We start from the raw sequence: 19,606 nt of genomic DNA on the forward strand, positions 1-19,606 counted from the left end.
TTTAAATTGTTATTTATTTAAGGTGCGTGATCATGGAGATGATTTTAAAATATCTATAAATATTTAGAATATTGTATGATAATGTAGAAGCAATGTTTGCGAAAATATTATTCTATCCATTTAAGTGTTTAGTGTATATTTTCTGAATATTAAATCTAAAACACTTAAAGTAAGATTTGGAAAGGCGGACATTTAACCTAATCACCTTAACTCATTCTTTACTTCAGCATTACATATCATACGCAAATTGCTCGTTTTTGAAAAATCATTTCGTCAAAATCGATATCCGAATTGCTGGCGGGGATTTTTTATTGGATGGGGAAAATAGCCCAACAGAGGTAGGAGTAGGAATACATTTTGATCACTTTGATGATTATTTTTTTCGTTTTGTAGAAAGTCATACAAAGTTTTTGTTCGAAGTGATGCACTTAAAGCTCAACATCCCGTGTAATTTGTTAAAATTTTCTTTCATTCCCTTTTCTAATTTGAATTCTGTTTACCAATTTATTGTCTTGGGTAGTTACTCTACATCTATATAGAGTTTATGAAGAATTAATGGAAAGAATTTAGTGACCAGTAAGACGTGGGTTAAACGGGGCGGCTTCCCGAACCCCCATAATAATGTACAGTGGATGTCAATAGTTTGTTGCTTAAAGTCAGTGTGAAAAACCAAATTAAAAAAAATACTTTTGCAAAATTTTTAAAAGTAATCCGTAGATCTTATTTATTTATTTCTAAATAAAAATTATTTCATATAAAAAAAATCATTGTTTTCCAAAAGTTGATCATTTTTTATGAGTCAAAAGTTTGTTGCCTCATTTTAAAAAGTAATTCAAAATGGTTAAAACATGCAACTTACTTAATGTAAACCGGTTGTATTTTGAATTTATGTCATTTGAGAGGTAAAATATTGACACCCACTGTAAGTGAAGTCAACACTGAGAATCAGATCGTCTCTCCAAAATTACACGACCTTTTGAAAATTATTCATCGTTTTTTTCAATTGTCGTAAAATTCGTAATTATCGAAAGTAGCGATTTATTTTTGAAAAATCATTTCAGTTTAGGGTTATAGATAGATAGATAAATAGATAGATAGATAATTTATTCATCACAATGTCTGAGAAGTACAAGTCAATAAAGATGCAAGAGTGTGTAGTGTTTTCTGCGGCCACCGCCGTCTTAGTATTGATGACAAACGTCCAGAGTGAAAACGGTCTGAAACGGTATGATCAGACTTTTAGATTGATACATGCTTCACTTATCTTCGATAATTTTTTCTACTCAAAAAATCATCTATTAATCTCTAAGTAAATAATTCCAAATTAAGAACATTCTATATCAAGCATTTCCAGCACACTTACTGAATGGGTTAAGGGGTTACATGAAAAAAAGACTGGACAACAGCATATTTTCTCTATTTTTTTTTTTTTTCAACATAATAAATTTTTAAATTTTAATTCAAATTCTTAAGCATATAAAAGTACAACATTTAAACTACATTTTCTGAAATTTTCATTTAAATTTAAAAATATTAAAAATTGAGAAAAATGCTTGATTTTCGAACACATTTTTGAAAAAAGAACGTACATTTACGGTTGACAAGATTTTTCAGGGTATATTCGCCTGAATAAAAAAAAAGAAAAAAAACAAAATACTTCTTGTCGGAAAAGAGTTAAACTCCTACGTGAACGGAACATTTTTTAAGAGAATTTTATAAAAAGTACCATTTAATTTAAATGATAGGAAACTCCGTCGTCTCTACATACATTTCTGTACACACATTTCTTAATATCAGTAAGGCTCATTTAAATAAATTTATATAAAAAAAAACCTATACGAAGTGTTTACAAGTCATCTTGGTGTTTACAAGTTATTAAATTCGTTATGGTCAGTTAAAATATAAATCTTTACAAAAATTAGGCTAATCTTAATTTCTCATCTAAGATAAGATTGTTGTAAAGCAAATTAAATTCTTAATATAATATTCACTTTGCTAACACTTATAGGGGGAGGTGGGCCTATTATGAACTGTGGGGCAATATTTATATACGACTTTTTCAAATATTTCAGAAGAAAACTGGGCCTTACGATTATCTTATTTAGTTCCACAAATGTTTTGCAGAGCTACATTACATTAACATTACGTCAGAGTCCAGTTACCATTACAAATATCGAAATCGTATATCAATATAGCCCACAGTTCAAGGTATCCGTCCCTACAAAGATTTCATTGATTCTAAAGTTCTAAGTCGTAAATAATTTTTATATTTTCCTGATCAAGCCATTCAATAGATATTTGAGCATTTGAAAAACCTGAATAAATAGATTTAAACTTAAATTTATTATCTGTAATTGCTTGAAACTAATTTATCAACTCTGGTCATAGACGATGGCGGCAAATCATTTGCCATAATTTTTCCTCAAAGGTGTGTATATGTTCTTTTACCATATTAGAAACAAGTCGACGATATCGTCACGCTCTAGTGTAATTTTTGGGCTCGAGTGATCCAAATCCATGTAAGATGATGACGCGCTTTTAACCCAAATGCTCAATCACAAATCCAAGCAAAGCACTGATCATCTTATTCAGAGATAATGCTTTGAGTAAAATGTTAAAATTGCATAACATTGCATTTTGGCGACATTGCATGCATCTCACGGTTGTCTCACGGATAAAAGATGCACCTTCCGGAAAAAAGGGCTTTCGAATTAAGGCGTGCAAAAAGAGTGTCTTTTCTTGGCTTCGGTTCGTCAGCCAGACAATAACAGGGAATCTCATTTGAAATTAATTGGATTCAATGGATTTCAACAAGAGAGATGCAGGGAAGGCAAGAAAAACAATATATAATAAATAATTAGATACCAATTAAATGCTTATGCAATATCCGAAAAACTTGTGTGCGTTTCGCGATGAAAGAAACAAAAATATCGCAACCGCGACAAAAGACTTTCCACCAGAATAATAACCACCTTTGTGGTCAATTGTTAAAGAAATAAGTCATAAAGAGAAATCACCAATGAAACCCTCTCGTATATGCATTCATTCCTTATAACTTTCAATGAAAAAACGTGCCAATGATTTTAGCCCTTAATCGACTTATCGTGCTAATTTTTTTTTTTGTATTTTCTCTTCATCTGCACAATATTAGATCACGTTTCATGCTCAAAATGAGATCAATATGTGTGATTTATTAAATTATCTGAAGTGTGAATTTGTGGATTTTTCCAAACCAACAAAAAAAAAGACAAGCAAATCTAACGAATCTGAAAATGGCAAATATACTGTGAACATGAGATTAATAAAACTCTTCCCGAAATAATCACACTTTCCACCTCAATGGCTGTTTGAGAGACCAGCAAGTGCCAATAAATCTACCACTATTGGATATTGTATTTTCTGGCCAATTGCTCACCTACCACAATGACCTGAGAGGAAAAAGCTAACGCCGTGTTTTTGTTTTTCAATAAATAGCCGAGACAGAATATAAAAAAAAGTCTCAATGTTCCATTAGAATTCACATGCGAAAAGGGGAATTTGTTGGCATGGAAATCTATGTAAAGCGGATCCCCTCGATTTCAGGAAGCTATCCAACACAGGAAAGGCACTAGAGGGTTCTTCAAGTTGAATCATTTCCGTAACATCTACCGGTGACATTAAATTTATTGAGGGATAAGAGGAAAAGAACAAAACGACAGATTGTTGTAAAAAGATTTAAATTTATACAGATGTGCCTTTTTGGTTGCTTTTTGGACTTTTCGATCAGTATTTTGGTAAATTTCGTTAAACGGAAATAATATGTTTTTTATTCAAAAGAAAAATTTAGATGTTAAAAACCATCCTGATAACTGAAGAATGATTTAAATTTAAAGCAATTTTTGATCAATTTTGCTTATTTACTAAACTTGTTTGTTTAATTGATTATTTCGCTATTTCCTGACACCTCTTAGATAATGTCAATTTCAATCTCAATTCAATTTAATCACTGCTTTTGAGCTTACACTCTTGAAAGCCTCATTTATGAATGCTGAGAAGTTTAATTTATTCCCAAATTAATTTGATCAAATTTTGATCAGTATTCAAATCAGAATTTTACAATTTTAAAATTTTAAAATATAGAGAGATAAAAAGTATTTCATATTCGTGCCTTTAAACCATCTTAATATGTTCGTTATAAGAATTTAACTACTCTTTCTAAAGAATGAAATCTAGATTTTTCAGTAACTAGGGTAAAATGAGGTAATTTGGAACCATACAATTTGGGACATTTGAGATTTTCTCACTGTTTAGAGAGTCAAAGGGAAGAAATCTGTTCTGTTTTCTTCTAATCGTCTTTTTCTTCTATTTTGCAGTTTGTGTTTTCTCTTTGCTCATCTGAAACAGTGAGATAATCTCAAGTGTCCCAAATTGTAAGTGGTTCCAAATTACCTCACTTTACCCTAAAGTTTAATTTTTCCCTAGTGAAAAAAAATACAAATAAAAGGACTAACGAAAAATTGCTTTTTAGTTCTTTCACTATTTTATATTTAAATAAAAATTATTTAATCTAGAAAAACAAAACCAAATTTGAATTAAATTGAATTTATTTCATATCATTCTTGATCTTTCCAACCCCCTATGCGTCCACCGCCGTCTTAACTTTGATTCCATCCTCAAGGACTAAACGGTGGAAATCTCATTTCTCTGGTTGTATGTTTCGGTTTAACAATATATTTTTCATTTCATTGGGACTAGGCCAGTCAAAAACAGAGAGCAAGAGTGCCAATGTAATCTAATCAGCTGTATGCTGTATGGAAATTTAATTTTAACCTAATTTCATAACTTTTCATATTCACCAATAAATAAAAATTAAAATTTTTCACATACAGCTGATACTATTATATTCATATAATTTTTTGCTTATAGTAAAGTATTAAAAGAAATAAATTGACATAAAATGCCGCTTATATCTTTTAAGTATTAATCTAATTGAAACAAAAAAAAATCTTTGACATTGGTTTTCAGTTAATATATAAGATTACAAGATCAAAAAAAAAACACGTATAAGGGATAAATATTTTTCAAATACATAAGAATCTGACCGGAATTTTATACCATCTAATTCAGATTTAATACAGATCTAATACGGATGGGACTGACAACCTCATCCCGTACAAGAAAAAATAATAATGCATGTCTAGAAATCCCCTTGCGGGAATGCCTTGTTCCTTCATGGAATGTTGTGCCAGAATTATTATTATTATTAATTCGGATTTTATATTTCTCGAATAATGAATTTAAATGAACTGAAATAATATAGAAAATGTAGAATTATATTTTCAGTATTTTTTGGATTACTTGAAGTCAAAAGACACGATCCAGAAAATCTACTAAAGAATAATTCCAGAAACCAAATTTAAAAACAAAGGAAAAAAGCAATAAAAATAACCCAATTTTCCAAGAAATTTATTAAACATTACTGCTGAAATAGGCAAGGTTTCCAAGCATCTCATCTAGTATTAACTTGTTAAGTAATTAAATAACAAAATCAAATAACAAATATTGAACGTTATATTTTATTTTATTAGAGCGTCAGTCAGTTATTTTTTATGTACGGTAATATATTGAAAATGTTACTGATTGAAATCTAATATAATTTTAGAATGAAAAAAATATATAGCAAATAATCTCTGCGTTTCCTTTAAACATCAATTTTCACGGCTTCTCTACATAAATAGGGGAAAGTACTCGTTCATGCCTTCGAATAATATGAATTTCTTTTACTTTTCCTAATAGATTTCCACATAATTTTCACGTTATTATCAATAATTGATAATATACTAACTAATATTTAATAGAAATGTTTAACTCCCTTAAGAGCACTTAAAGAAAATTCTTATTATTCGAATGCATGAACGTTCGAAGGGGAGAGTACTTTCCCCTAAAGCTCTAAAAATTAATTATTTACGTTATTATTTTCATGGAATTTTAAAGTTTGTTCCATTCGATGCCTGATTTTTTTTATAGTTTTATAAGTTTTATATTTAATTGACATCCTTTAGAAATATACCGTAGACGCGGCTGCTGCAAATGACTTTGCTCCCAAGCTGTTCGTAAGCTTTTTTAGTTCGATCATTAGAAGATGGTCTTCCCATTCATCGATCCTATCTACCATGTCTGATCGGTTAAAACTATCCTTAACTGTGTTATCACACTTGCCCATTAAAATTTTAATATGATTTACATTAATTGTCGCTGGTGAGAGTCCAAATGTGTAATTTGTGTGTTTGAATCATTTTATATTCAAAATTTGATAAAAAGGTAGACTTGGCCCGCAAAATTTGATATAAATTGATTTATAGCATTAATGCGAAAAATTAATGCGATTTTCTCTTTCATTTTTTAATGTGAAAAATATTTATGCTTTAGGTAAATTTAAACTTATTTTTGCAGGCCAAGTCTACTTCTTTATCAATAAATAGAAAAACCCCAAATATTAAGTGACTCAAAAACACAAATAACATATTTGGACGCTCACAAGCAACAATTAATGTGAATCACATTAAAATTTTAATGTGCAAGTGTGATAACGCCGTAAGTCCTAGAATTAGAGAAAAATGCTTGCGAAGAGTAGGAGGGTAAAATAACTCCTGTAGACTAAGGTCACACTCACACGAATCTACGGTATTATGGTTGCATTAATAATATTTCAAGACTTGTATTTGTAACCAAAAGTTTCTCGTTTAAAATTCATTTTCAATTTTAGTTTTTTTTTTAAATGTTTTTTCTGTTAATTTTATTTTATACAATTAAAAAAATATATTTTGAACCCTTAAGATTTTATTTTAAAATTAAAGTATCATAAACATTTTTACAAGGAAGCTGATTATGCAAATAAATGGGTAAGCAAAACTACTATGACCCTGCCATGGCTCTACGTATAATGACCAACGCACAATAACTTTTATTTGTAAATATGTTTTCAAAATTCCGCATGAGAATGAGCGAGATGACTAGATCTAGATCTGACTCACTCTCATTGAAATGTCAAAAACATGTTTACTAAACAAAAGTCATTGTGCGTTGGGCATAAGGGATAGAAGTAACGAGTCGGTACTGGCAATATAATATAGTCTACCCTAAGAACTATTTCTTCGAAGTAATATACAATTCCTACTTAAATTAGTATGCATGCCGACAATTATAGAGATACAACTGAAGATATTTCTAAAAGAACCATAAACATTGAATAGCAATGTTTCCGAGTTTAGCAACGTGTAGTGTCAGTGATCCAGGAAAAAGACACACCGCACCTGCCGCTTTCTGTAGGCTTCCGTGAGCATTCTAAATGCCAGAATAGTGGTTCCTGTTGAATGCCCACCGAAAAACTCGAGAATGTCACCTCTCCTGAGAAGGTGACACAAGCACAATCCAAGGGGAGAACCATTTTAATGGGTGGGATAGAGGTCATCCACCGATGGATAAACGAAAATTTACAATTATAGACCAATTCACCTGAACAAATGAGAAGCGACTGTCGCATGTATTTTTTTCTTGTCCTGAAACGAGGGTTGGTTTCTCTGTGTCACCAGTCTATGACGATAGCGCGATAAAAAAAAACAGAAATTCATTTCTAAAAGTGTCTCAATCCCTGTGAATTGCACCACATTTCCCCCAACAATATTTCCACAACTATTTGTGGAACAATTATAGGCAATAGAATATGTGTAATGTGGGTAAATAAAGAACCGGGAGAAGGAGACTGTCGATTCATACATAATTGATATCTATGGAGACATTAATTGATATGATTCCACGATAAGTTTTAATGACCAAATTTAATGCAACTTTCAGACAAATCATATGAAGTCAATTAAAAACACCCCTCTACCCTACTCTTTAATTGCTTTTGAGGATGAGTCAGTCGTTAATATTCTACATTCGTGACAGTAGTTTTGACCCAGGTCATGATCAAAATCCTTATTAAATTGATTTGGATTATGGTTCTTGATCTCATGTAAGGATTCGGTCATAATCTTTTCAGGAGGTTTGTCTAACTAATGACCCATTAGAAAGTTGGTTTGATATTATTAATTATATTTCATTTATTAATACTAATGGCCTTTGCATACTAGAAACAATTTTCGTCAAAAATTGCTTTTTGATAAAATTTTACTATATAGCATATAGGTGGAGATTTGCAAAAAATATCCTAGATTCCTTCAACCTTATACTTTGCAATTACGTATAAACATAAGAAGAATATAACTTTAGGTAGTCAGGAAAAATTATTTTCTTTATGGGACACCGGTGTTCCAATCGTCCTTAAAGGGTTAATCATTTTAAAACTCGATTTTCTTTCAAATTGAAAGAGATCAAGGTTTTAAAATTTTTACCAAAAATGACCTTCAAGGATAAGAAAAATAAATATTGAAATTTTTAGTATGTTGGCGAGATTTTCCACCAATAGCGAAATAGAGCCCGGCTGGTGGATTCCCTTCCCTGTTTGCGGGAAATTCATATTTCCCGCCTCTCGCTCCAAGCAAGGCCTTTTACTGGCGGTATTAGTTCTGTTGCCCGTCGTGTGGGGGATTGGCTGACAGGCGACACTGTCAGTCAGTCGGTAACATGGCCTGGAAGTGTTCGGATGGGGGCACAGAGCTGGGTCGCTGCCGGGCAATTGGCCGCGATAAGCCTTGGTCTCTCTGAGGAATCTTTCAGGGCAAAAGCCCGACAACAAGTCAGAAGTGGGATAAGTATCCTCCCACAAGTGTAGTCTGTGTAGTAGTGAAAACTGTGATTTTCTGGTCGGGAGGAGAATGGTGGATGGCGTCGGCAAGCAGCAAGGATGAGTACAATTATGTTTTATATTTCATTCAAGAAAAAAACGAATAGAACATCTTGGTTTTGGGAAATTTGAGCAAGGGTTGTGAAATCTCTCTAGATATTATTGGGGTTTCAAATTGGAAAGAAATGATTTTTTAGATCTAGTAGAGGGTGACATATGCGCTCAAGTCCCAAGAGTTGGGGAAATGCAGGGGAAGTAATATTTTTAGCACATTCAAGACTCACAGCATTTTAGAACAGTTTGAATGTGCTGAAAATTAGATGGCGTTGTCGGTGATGTGGTGAAATTGTTTGACATTTCTGAAATTAGCAATTAGTGTTTACAATTGTTTTTTTCCTGGTTTTATAGTCAATTTGGGAAAGTCTGCAATAAAGAAGGATTCAAATCCGGGTAGAAAAGTTCTGGGAAAGTGTTGTGGTGTAGATAAGTCATGGCAAAGAAGAATTTTACGCAGTGCGTCACGTGAAATGATCATGTTTGGGGAAGGCTTGGAGGGAGAGTCTTCACCTGAGGAATTGAATCATCTGAGTAGAGAAAATGATAAGCTTGATGGTTAGCTTAATCACTCTGCAAAGAAAATGCAGCGGTTTTTGTCATGGAAGTCTCTTTCTCCAAAATATAAGCACATGGTATGGTCAAGAGGAGGCGGTGTACATGACAGTGGAAGAGTTGAGAGTGCTGAATGGATCTCTTATTGTGCACCATGGGGCCCTGGATCGGAGATGTTCTGTTGTAAATCTGTGATGCTGATGGGGTTGCTGTTAGATGAGATTCTTTTAGACTGAGGTGATGGGATATGATTAGAAGGGGTGAGTTGATGGATTTGGAGATATTCTGGGTTAAAAGTGGAGGCTTTCTCGGACACAGTTGGTGACAGAGAGTGATAGCCCAAGAGTATTGAAAAAATAATGTAAGATTATGGAAGAATTCGTGGAAAATTTACATGATTAAGTATCCCGATTCCTTTTAAAGTGCTTTTAATGAATTGAGGGAATGCATAAGGTGCTGATTGGGCATAATTGCGGAAATTTTGTGGGAAAAGGGATCATTTCGTGGAGTGTGATTTATCTTGATGAAACGAAATTTAAAAAAAAAGGTATTCAAAGAAATTTTGCACCGTGGTATGGAGAATAGTGTTGGTATGAGAGAGATAGCCTCTGCATCTCATTACACCTGAGTGCATCTGAAATCTTGTTAATTCTGAAGTTTTAGGTCGAAAGGAGACGCATGGAGGAATTTTCTCAGGAGATTTGACAGAGAACAGCGCAGAATCAGCAGGATATGATGATTTATCAAAGTTTTGGTGGAATTCCGGGGAAAAATTCGGTTTTAAATCAGTAGAACTCTCAGAAATATTCCTAAAGACCAAGAGATCGAGAAAGATGAAACGAAAGAAGGGAAATTTTGGCTGGCAGCAGGAAAATTTGTTTAAGAAATATTAAGTCTCTTGACAAGAATTGAGAAAAGTGGTGGTTTCTAAACATCTTTAGATAGGAATTAACCTTCTGTCAAAGCCGAGGGTATCAACAAGAGCTTGGTGATATTCGATTTCGTTACAGAGAAAAGAATACATTGCTCGTAAAGATATAATCTGTTCCGGATTTTTTTTGTTAAAGCTAGTGAATCGGATTAATATTCAGGCGAATGAATTATATTATCGCAATTCTTTAAGAGGGCTGTCATAGATGTTCAGCAATTTGGGGGTTTTGAGGAAAAATTGATGAACTCTTAAAGCATGTAAGGGATGCGATGAGCTAAGAGGAGTCAAATTAATTGTAGATAAAGTTATTGATGACACTTAGGTGGAGTTGGATTTAAATTCTTTGGAGGTTAAGAATTTAGGTGTATTTTTGACACTTAAATCATGATGCAAGGGTCGGAAGGCGCTTTATTTCTAGGAGCCAGATTTGGAAGGAGTGATCGATAAGTTATAGGACAGTAGAAAAGTTGACATGTTTCCTTTTCCATTGTTGTAGCAACCAGAACAGGAGGTATTCAGAGAGGGAAATGATGAAATGAGAAACTTAGGGAGTTCGTTGAGTGGACATTTATCGGAAGTGTATTTATATTCTGGAACCTGAAATTCCCTTGTAGTATTGAATTAATCCAATTATAGGGGAATTTACTCGGAAAATTTTACGCCAAAAGTCCTTGAGAGAAGATACTAAGACATTCACGAATTCAGACTGGGTCAGAATGAGAAACAATACGGTGTCAGATATAAGCACCAAGGGTGAGCTTTTCAGATGAATGTCGAAGGGGCTTGGAGTGTGCTGGTCCACTTTATGCTTTCATGGATTTGGAAAGGCATGTGAGTGAGTGCTGAAAGAACAACTTTGGGATGTATTGCTCGAGCAATGAGGAATTGGTGGAAGTCATCCACTCATTGTACAGATACTGTACTAGGTGTGTTCAGGTTAGAGGATCTTAGTTGGAAGGTTTTTGGGGTGGTGTTGGACTGCGTCAGGGATGCGTTCTATTACCATTGCTGTTCATATTATGTATGGACGGGATGATGGAACGCGGTCGTGGCAGAATGTGATTCGTATTGGGAATTTCATGGTGTGCCATCTCCTTTTGCAGATGATTTGTTTTTTTTCGATCTTCCGACGAAGAGTTTCAGCGCGCACTTGACCGATTTGTAAATGTAAAATTTTCTGCCGAAACAGATATAGTGGTTAACATGAATAAGTCAGATGTAGTGGTGATTTGCCGACAATCGGTACAATGCACTCGGGATGTTGGTGGAGACCTTTGGAAAGAGTGGAGAAGTTCTAGTGTATCGGGGTGTTGTTCATGAGCGAGGGTGATATGGACACCGAACTATCACCGCGAATTGGTCGAGCTTCTGTGGTGATGAGGGGATTGGCGGAAGTATGGTTAGGAGGGTCAAGCTTGGTCGTTCGGCTGAATTGTCGGTTTTTGGGGTTGTATTATTCCTGTTCTCACTTATTGTCATGAGATTGTGTGATGACCGAAAGATGGGATCGCGAATGCAGGCTGTTGAGATGAGGTGCTTCTGGACGGCTAAGAGAGTCACTCGTCGAGATCGATTGAGGAACGTGGCCGTTCGTGGAGAGCTGGGAGTCGGGGAGTTGCTTCTTCGAGTTGAGAAATCACGACTTCGATGGTATGGACCTTTTTAGCACATGAATAGAGAGGGATTCCCTAGAATGCATTTGCAGGCCATTTGGGGGAAGGGCGTCAATCGCGGGGCGGACCTAGGACGGGGTAGCTGAATCAAGTTCAGTATCTTGTCTTGGAGCGTTTTGGGATTGACCGTGAGCACCTTTCCGAGGTGGCGTAGGATCGGCAGGCATGGGTTGCTAATCTGAATATCCTAAGCCGCTACCCCAGTGAGGATAACCGGTAGAAAATATGATGATGGTGATAATATTGAATGAAAAATCCAGATTTAGCAAATACTACTGCCATAATGCACGGCACAAAGTAGTTCTTCAGAATATGGTGAATTGATTGAGAATGAAGTGATAACGTTGGCAATGCAAATGGTTAGCAATACTGTTCGAAAGCAATACTGTGTCCTGAAATAATTTGAGAACTAATTGATTGAATCAATTTCACAAGTTGAACATTCACATTTTATTATTGACTTAAAGGGTACCAATTCAAAGTTGGATGGGTTGGTTAACGGTTGAAGTCAATCCAGGGTATTTGAAATTAAGTAATGTGGTATGTTATGCGGTGTTTCGCTAATTAATTGCAAACATTAACAGTGGTAATGTGACCCACAAATATTCTGAGTTACATTGGATAATTGTTATTGTATATATATGTTGTTTTCAATTGATGCTGATTTTCTAACACTTTATAATCAACTACCTTGCATTTTGTTTAGAGACATAAAGGGAGGTGGTTCAGATGAAATGGACAAAGGTAGAGGTCCGAAGATCTGTGATGAAATTGGAGAAGTTGGAGAAATATATCAAAGAGGGCATGAATCTCGAGAGGTTTTCAACAACCAGTGCTAAGAGAGGATTCCAACAAGTGTAATGGTGAATGCTACAAGAATCGATGACTGGTAATCACTCCAGACTTGTACACAGTTTTGAGTGATCCCGGCAATCAGCTGCAGAAAAGCATGGATGAACACCACAGCTGATGTGGTAAAAGTTCCAATATCGTACTGTCGATCTGGTAAAAATACCAGATAGACGCACAGTTCGTCTGAAATCCGTGTAAGCAGTTACGGATATAGGGCGGCGGATGGACGCAACGGCTAATGCCGTAGAAGCCCGATGCAGTACTGTCGGTTTGGGAGACGTCCCAGACAGGTGTACAGTTTTGCTTGAAACCCGTGTAAGCAGTTACGGATATAGGGTGGCGGATGGACGCAACGGCTAATGCCGTAGAAGCCCGATGCAGTACTGTCGGTTTGGGAGACGTCCCAGACAGGTGTACAGTTTTGCTTGAAGTCCGGGTAAGCAGTCACGGATAATGGGGCGCGGATGGTCGCAATGGCTTATGCCATAGAAGTTCCCCGGGCAGTTCTGTTGGTCCGGTTGGCATTCCGGATAGGTGTACAGATCTGCTAAAACCCGGGTAAGCTGTTACGGGTAAAGGGGCGCGGACGGTCGCAATGGCTAATGTCATAGAAGTCCCTGAACAGTTCTGTAGATCTGGTGGGCATTGCGGACAGATGTGCAGATCTGTGGAAGCCTGGATAAGCAAACAGAAGTAAGCGGGGCGCGGACGATCGAAATGGTTTATGCCATAGAAGTCCCCGGGCAGTTCTGTAGGTCCGGTGGACATTATGGACAGGTGCACATTTCTGTGGATTCCGCGTAAGCAGTTACACATAGGGAACACAGATGTGTGCTGATGTAAAATTCTGTATGGTATGGTGGAGTTTCCGGGCAGGTGTGCAGTTCTGTTGGAATTCTGAGATGCAGTTATTGGTAATGGTATGCGGAGAAGTTCTCAACTGTTCTGTAAGAGCAGTTTTGTGAAATCTGGGAAGAGGTGTAATGGATAGTGAACGCGGAGGGTAGTAGTGTATAGTACAGCAGAAGTTCCTTAACGTAATTGTGGCCTGGTATTCGCTTACAACAGATGGATAGTTGTTTATGGCAAGCATTCCGAGCATTATGGTGGAAGTTGTTTGGAATGGATTATGCTGACAGTGAAGAATCATATTGCATGTCACATATTTGGGAAGCAACTGCGGCAGCTGTTGGAGCTGATTTTATAATGGAGTTTTGAGGCCACTCCCAGTCACCTTAAGGGTAAATAGATTTGGAAGTAGTACCTAGGCAATAGTGCTATAGGTGCTATACATCCCTTTGGTACTGACTACACCGAGGACGGTGAGTCGTCGGATGGCCGAATTGTTGGCGAGATTTTCCACCAATAGCGAAATAGAGCCCGGCTGGTGGATTCCCTTCCCTGTTTGCGGGAAATTCATATTTCCCGCCTCTCGCTCCAAGCAAGGCCTTTTACTGGCGGTATTAGTTCTGTTGCCCGTCGTGTGGGGGATTGGCTGACAGGCGACACTGTCAGTCAGTCGGTAACATGGCCTGGAAGTGTTCGGATGGGGGCACAGAGCTGGGTCGCTGCCGGGCAATTGGCCGCGATAAGCCTTGGTCTCTCTGAGGAATCTTTCAGGGCAAAAGCCCGACAACAAGTAATTTCCTAAAAATATTTTCTTTACAGGATAATGCGTTTTATTGGAATGATTTGGGTTTGTACTTCAAAATTTTTAAAACAGTTTGCACTACAAAAATGTTTTTATCAAAAATGTCCAATCGTGAGTTGCAAAAGGAATGGGGTAAAAAATGACAAAAACCTATACGAAGTAACACTAACAGCCTAACGTCTCCAGTTCGCCTTTTCTGCTCAAATTCCCGCTCTTGGGAAATGACTCGAACAGCCTAACCCTCTTTATTTTATTTATTTTCTAAATTTATTTATTTTCTTGGATTTATTTTCTAAAAGAATATATCAAATAAATATTCCCCTTATTACGAAAATTCGTAATAAAACAAATTAAAATGTCACAAATTTGCCTTCGAGATTACAGTAAAATGGTCTTGAACCAAGTTGAAGTGCAATAAATTTATAAATATTTTCTTATCCAGAAAATATGTGAGCCGTAACAAATAATATGTTTGTTTTATCGATTTTACCAGAGTATTATACCTTTCAAGTAATGTTAATGTAAATAAATAAAAAAATTAATAAATTTTAATGTGGGGCAGTTTCATGAGGCTCAATTTTTCCTATTCAATCACTTTCTTGGCAAAGGAATATGAATGAACTATATTAACCCTTTAAGGACGATTGGAACACCGATGTCCCATAATGAAAATAATTTTGCCTGACTACCTGAAGTTGTAGGATATTTTTTGCATGTCTCCAGCTATTTGCAGTATAGTAAATTATTAAGCTAAAAAATGACGAATATTTAAATTCTAAATAATGATAATTAATTTTAATTATTTTTTATACTTCCAAATTTTTTTAACCAAAACAATTTTTGAAAAAAAACAAACTGTAATACTCAAACACAATATTTTTCAATAAAGTGAAAATTATCATTCGTTGGTATTGTCAAAAAAATTACTTAAATTTTTAGGCTATTTTTGTCCCTATCGCTCATAGAGGTAAAAATACACCGAATCAGACTCTGTTGGATTTTCTAAACTAATTTTCTAATGTAAAACCTGTTACTGGTTTTGTTTTTCGGTTTCATTTTTACTGCTGATTTTCGGTCCGCGAAAACTGTCTCGTGGTTAAATGGTTAATGCTTAGTTGTGTGCATTAATTACAAAAGAACGTCCGTGATATCTTATTTCCAGCTTTTCAAAAATTAATAAAACTTCCCCACTTACCCTTAGACCATCTTCAGACTAGAGGTTTAGCCCAGTTCCCGAGGGTCTCAAAACCTTTAACAGTAACCGATTTTATTGATTTTTCAAAATGTAATAGGTCATTTGCCCTTAATAAACCAATCCTATGTCAAAATTTTCCAAAAAATCTTGACTGATAAGATATTAGATTAGTTAAGCCATATGGCTAAGCCTTAGCTCTGAAGCCCGTATTACTATCCCCAAATTTTAAAAGTTTTTCGTACACAAGCATGATAATTTTCCTTCAATATTCTAAATATTGACGAAAACTTTTATAGTAAGTAGCGACCATCAGACTTCAATAAGAGCGAGTCTCAAAGTTGGATAATATAGTTAATTTTGTCCCATTGTTTATTCGTCAATTATATTTTTCTCAATTTAAAGTTTTTTTTCCAATGTCTTTGATATTGACAAATAATCTTAAATTACAATGTGTGATATTTGTAAACAGCTAACACGTAAATATCACATGTAACTTAATAATAAATTGCTGCTTGAAGACAAATTACTGTTCTTCAGCACCTTCATGGTGTTTCCTCTATAAAAGTAAGTACAATAATTGACAAAGTCTTCCTCGCACTGGATTTAATTAGGGTTACTTTAAAATGTATCCAAAGAAAAATGAATTGCTATAATTACGACGAGACGAGTTTGAGGTAACCCCAGATCATCTGGATTGAATTGTTTGCCAAAAACTACGTGGAATTTTAATTAAATTCCCGACAAATGTGGATAACGTGGGAACATTCCCAAAAATTCACCCACAATTCCTCACTTTCAAACGGAGAGCGAGAGTGAGTGTGGTAATTCTAATCATTTAATTATCTTACCAGACCATTTGTTCTTCATCTTGAGCGACTGATGGTAAAATTAGTGCGAGCATTTTGGAAGGTTTATTTGTCTATTTGGAGGGTTTTTTTTTTCTTAGTTCTATGGGGAATTCTTTGAGGCGTAAATCCTGTGTGGAGTCTCAATAGAAAACACCCATCTTCAAATCTAATATACTTCTGGGGAGATCTCACTGAACTCATTTTGAGACTCATTTTAAGTCAATTTTTATTGGTGTTTCACTCAGAAAAAAAGTCAAAAAATTCATGAGTTTTCTAATTTTGCATCATTTCCCCTATTGTTCTCGTCATACGCATTTTGTTAATATTTCATCTCAAACTCTCTCAAACTCCCTTCAATCACCGAAGAATTGTATTTTGCCATTTGTTTGACACTGAAAAGAAATTTTTCCACGGTCTGCATTTCTAAAGAGACATACCATTCCGTACTCTTTTCCATGCGTCGTTATGTTTTTCCAAACGTATCATTTCATCGCTCTGGGCTGATGATGACACTCACCTTGAACAGCAATTTGGAGAGACAGAAGAATCAAGAGCCCCGGAAGCATATTAATCAGCAGCACTTTTTTGTCTTGTATATGTACAATTTGAGATATGACTCAGATATCCTCATTAATAATCCTTTTATTAAGTCACCATAAGTTACGTCTTAAATTGTTGAGTCACAGCAGAAATCTCGATGAAATAGATGAGTTTCAAGAAGATCTGAAAAACATTGGAAAATGTTATTATTACTTTATTGTTAGAAGAAATTGTAAATCAGAATTTATTTCTTAGTCATCTACTCATAATGTAATCAATTTCTTATTTTATTAACCATCCCAGGTTCAGTGGTTTAAGTTTAAACAATTGGAATGATCATATTATCATAATTTATCATGATCATAATAATGATCTAATCATAATATCATAACGTAAATATCAACTATCAAAAAGGAAAATTAAGAAGTTATGAACCATTTTAACATCAAAAATAAAGTTCGAAGTTATTCCTGGACATATTTACGTCTCTTAGTGATTTTTCTTCTCAATAGAACATAAATAAAAACACTCTTAAATTTTTGTCATAAAAAAAAAAACGATTTTATCTTCTTATAACGTCTTGACAAAAAAATTAGTTCAAAAATGTTTTACATAAAAACAGTTTAAATTTCTTTTACCTATTTATAAACGATTGGATCACCGCTGATCCAAAATAAAATTCCTTAGACCATCTAAATCTAAAGTTATATTTTCCATTAGTCAAAAAAAAAAGATTTTTGAACCTCTCGTCCTTAAAGGATTAAACTGATACGTACAAATAAATGAAATTAAAGATATCTTCATCTAATACACAATCTCTTGTATTTGTCTAAAAATAGTTGGCAAAATCTCCCAGTGTGTAAACTTGTGGATTAGATGATTTATCATACATCAAAAGTACTTTCGCATTATTTTACTTATACCTATTTCTAAAGCTATTTTGAAGTTCAATTCATGGAGAAAAGCACAGTATTCACAAGTTCCAGATATTTCCCACTGCCCAATTCCTTTTAAAGCTTCCCGCTTCACAACCAAATTGAATCGATTTATAAAGTAGTCTTCAGACCTAGAGGTTTATCTTTATTTCCAAAGATGTAGAATTTTTTAAATAGTGCAATAATTTTCACTGTTCTGCTTAATCAATTATCTCTAATAACCCAAATCCAAAATTTTCATAAAATTCTTGCATATTCAGGATTAATAGCAGTAAAACTACATTGCTAAACCTTCAGTCTGAAGCCTATATAAATTACTTAAAAGATCTTACAAAATACCTTAGAAGTTACACAATTGAATTTTGGTTTTAGTTATCTGTTAATAATACAGACTTCAGATTAGAGACTTAGAACTGAGACTTAGTGTTAAAGTCAGAGACTGAAAAGATATGGTTGTGGCTAAATCCAAAAATTTCAAAATTTAAATAAGTCCTCTTTTACACGAAGGTTTATAAGGGCATCAGACCTGAGACTTAAGCGGTCTTCAGACTAGAGATTTAGCCCAGTTCCCGAAGACCTCAGAATCCTATATGGCAACCAATTTTATTGCCTTTTTAGAATCTAATAGGTCATTAGTACTTAATAATCCAATTTTAAGTTAAATTTTCCGAAATATCTTGATTGATAAGGAATTACAACAGTTAAGCCATATGGCTAAGTCTTAGGTCTGAAGCCCGTATTAGACATACAACTCCATTTTTCTAAATTCTTATCAATCTAGATCAAAGGTGACCAAGAACCATTTGAAACCGAACAAACGTCAAATCAATATTGTACGTCAATGGTCGAAATGCTACCGGACAAACTTATTTTGACTTTTATTCGATTTCAAACGGTTCTTGTTCACCCTTGTTCTAGATTTTTTGGAAAATTTCAAATTTCAGATTAGATGAGAATAAATAACCCATGAAATTCTAAAAAAAGCTAATAAAATTGCTTAAGACCTTTAAGACCTTCAAGACCTGGGCTTAACCTCAAATCTGGAGAACACTTTAGTCCTTTAGTGTATTGTTCGTAGCATTCTTGTGTCATCATCAATTATACAGTGAAACAAAAAGTCAGCCATTACGGAGGTGAAAAAAATAATTATGCCCATGCTCCGGTAATATTTTATGCTATTTTAGATGGACAATTGTGATTTCAAGAAACTACAAAATTAGATAAAAGTCATTTGACATCCTTTCAGGTTCAATTTAGTCGAAATTTAAGCATTTATAGTCTCAATTTAGGTATTAAAAGTTTTCTGGTTCATCCTTAATCACCAAAAAAGATATTCTTTTTATGAGAAACTGGCATGAGTCTCACATCTGAAATCTACTTAACCAGTTTACTTTGAATGACTTCAAATATGACGCCATTCGATTAAGAAATACGCTGTAGTTGTTTTTTTTTATTTTACCTTGAAAAATCCTGGAATGATTAAACAATAATAAGTTATGTACCGAAGTTTAACCGTCTCAAAATGCGCGAATATTTTTGTTATTTAGGATCGAACAAACACCTATTCGGCAATTTTATAAAAATATTGAAATTTAATTATTGTAG

At 34.5% G+C, this 19,606-nt stretch overlaps 1 protein-coding gene across 1 annotated transcript in view; it reads right to left on the reverse strand.

Annotated features, from left to right (window-relative positions):
- Positions 1-19,606, reverse strand: part of LOC129804162 (protocadherin-16) — a 31,379-nt gene that overhangs the window by 9,014 nt on the left and 2,759 nt on the right. The window contains exon 2 of the mRNA XM_055851241.1: positions 17,044-17,249. Coding sequence (XP_055707216.1) covers positions 17,044-17,092 — 49 coding nt within the window. The 5' untranslated portion in view covers positions 17,093-17,249. The remainder of the gene's footprint in view (positions 1-17,043; positions 17,250-19,606) is intronic.

This window comes from Phlebotomus papatasi, chromosome 1, assembly GCF_024763615.1.
Source record: "Phlebotomus papatasi isolate M1 chromosome 1, Ppap_2.1, whole genome shotgun sequence".
Taxonomy (NCBI): Eukaryota; Metazoa; Arthropoda; class Insecta; order Diptera; family Psychodidae; genus Phlebotomus; species Phlebotomus papatasi.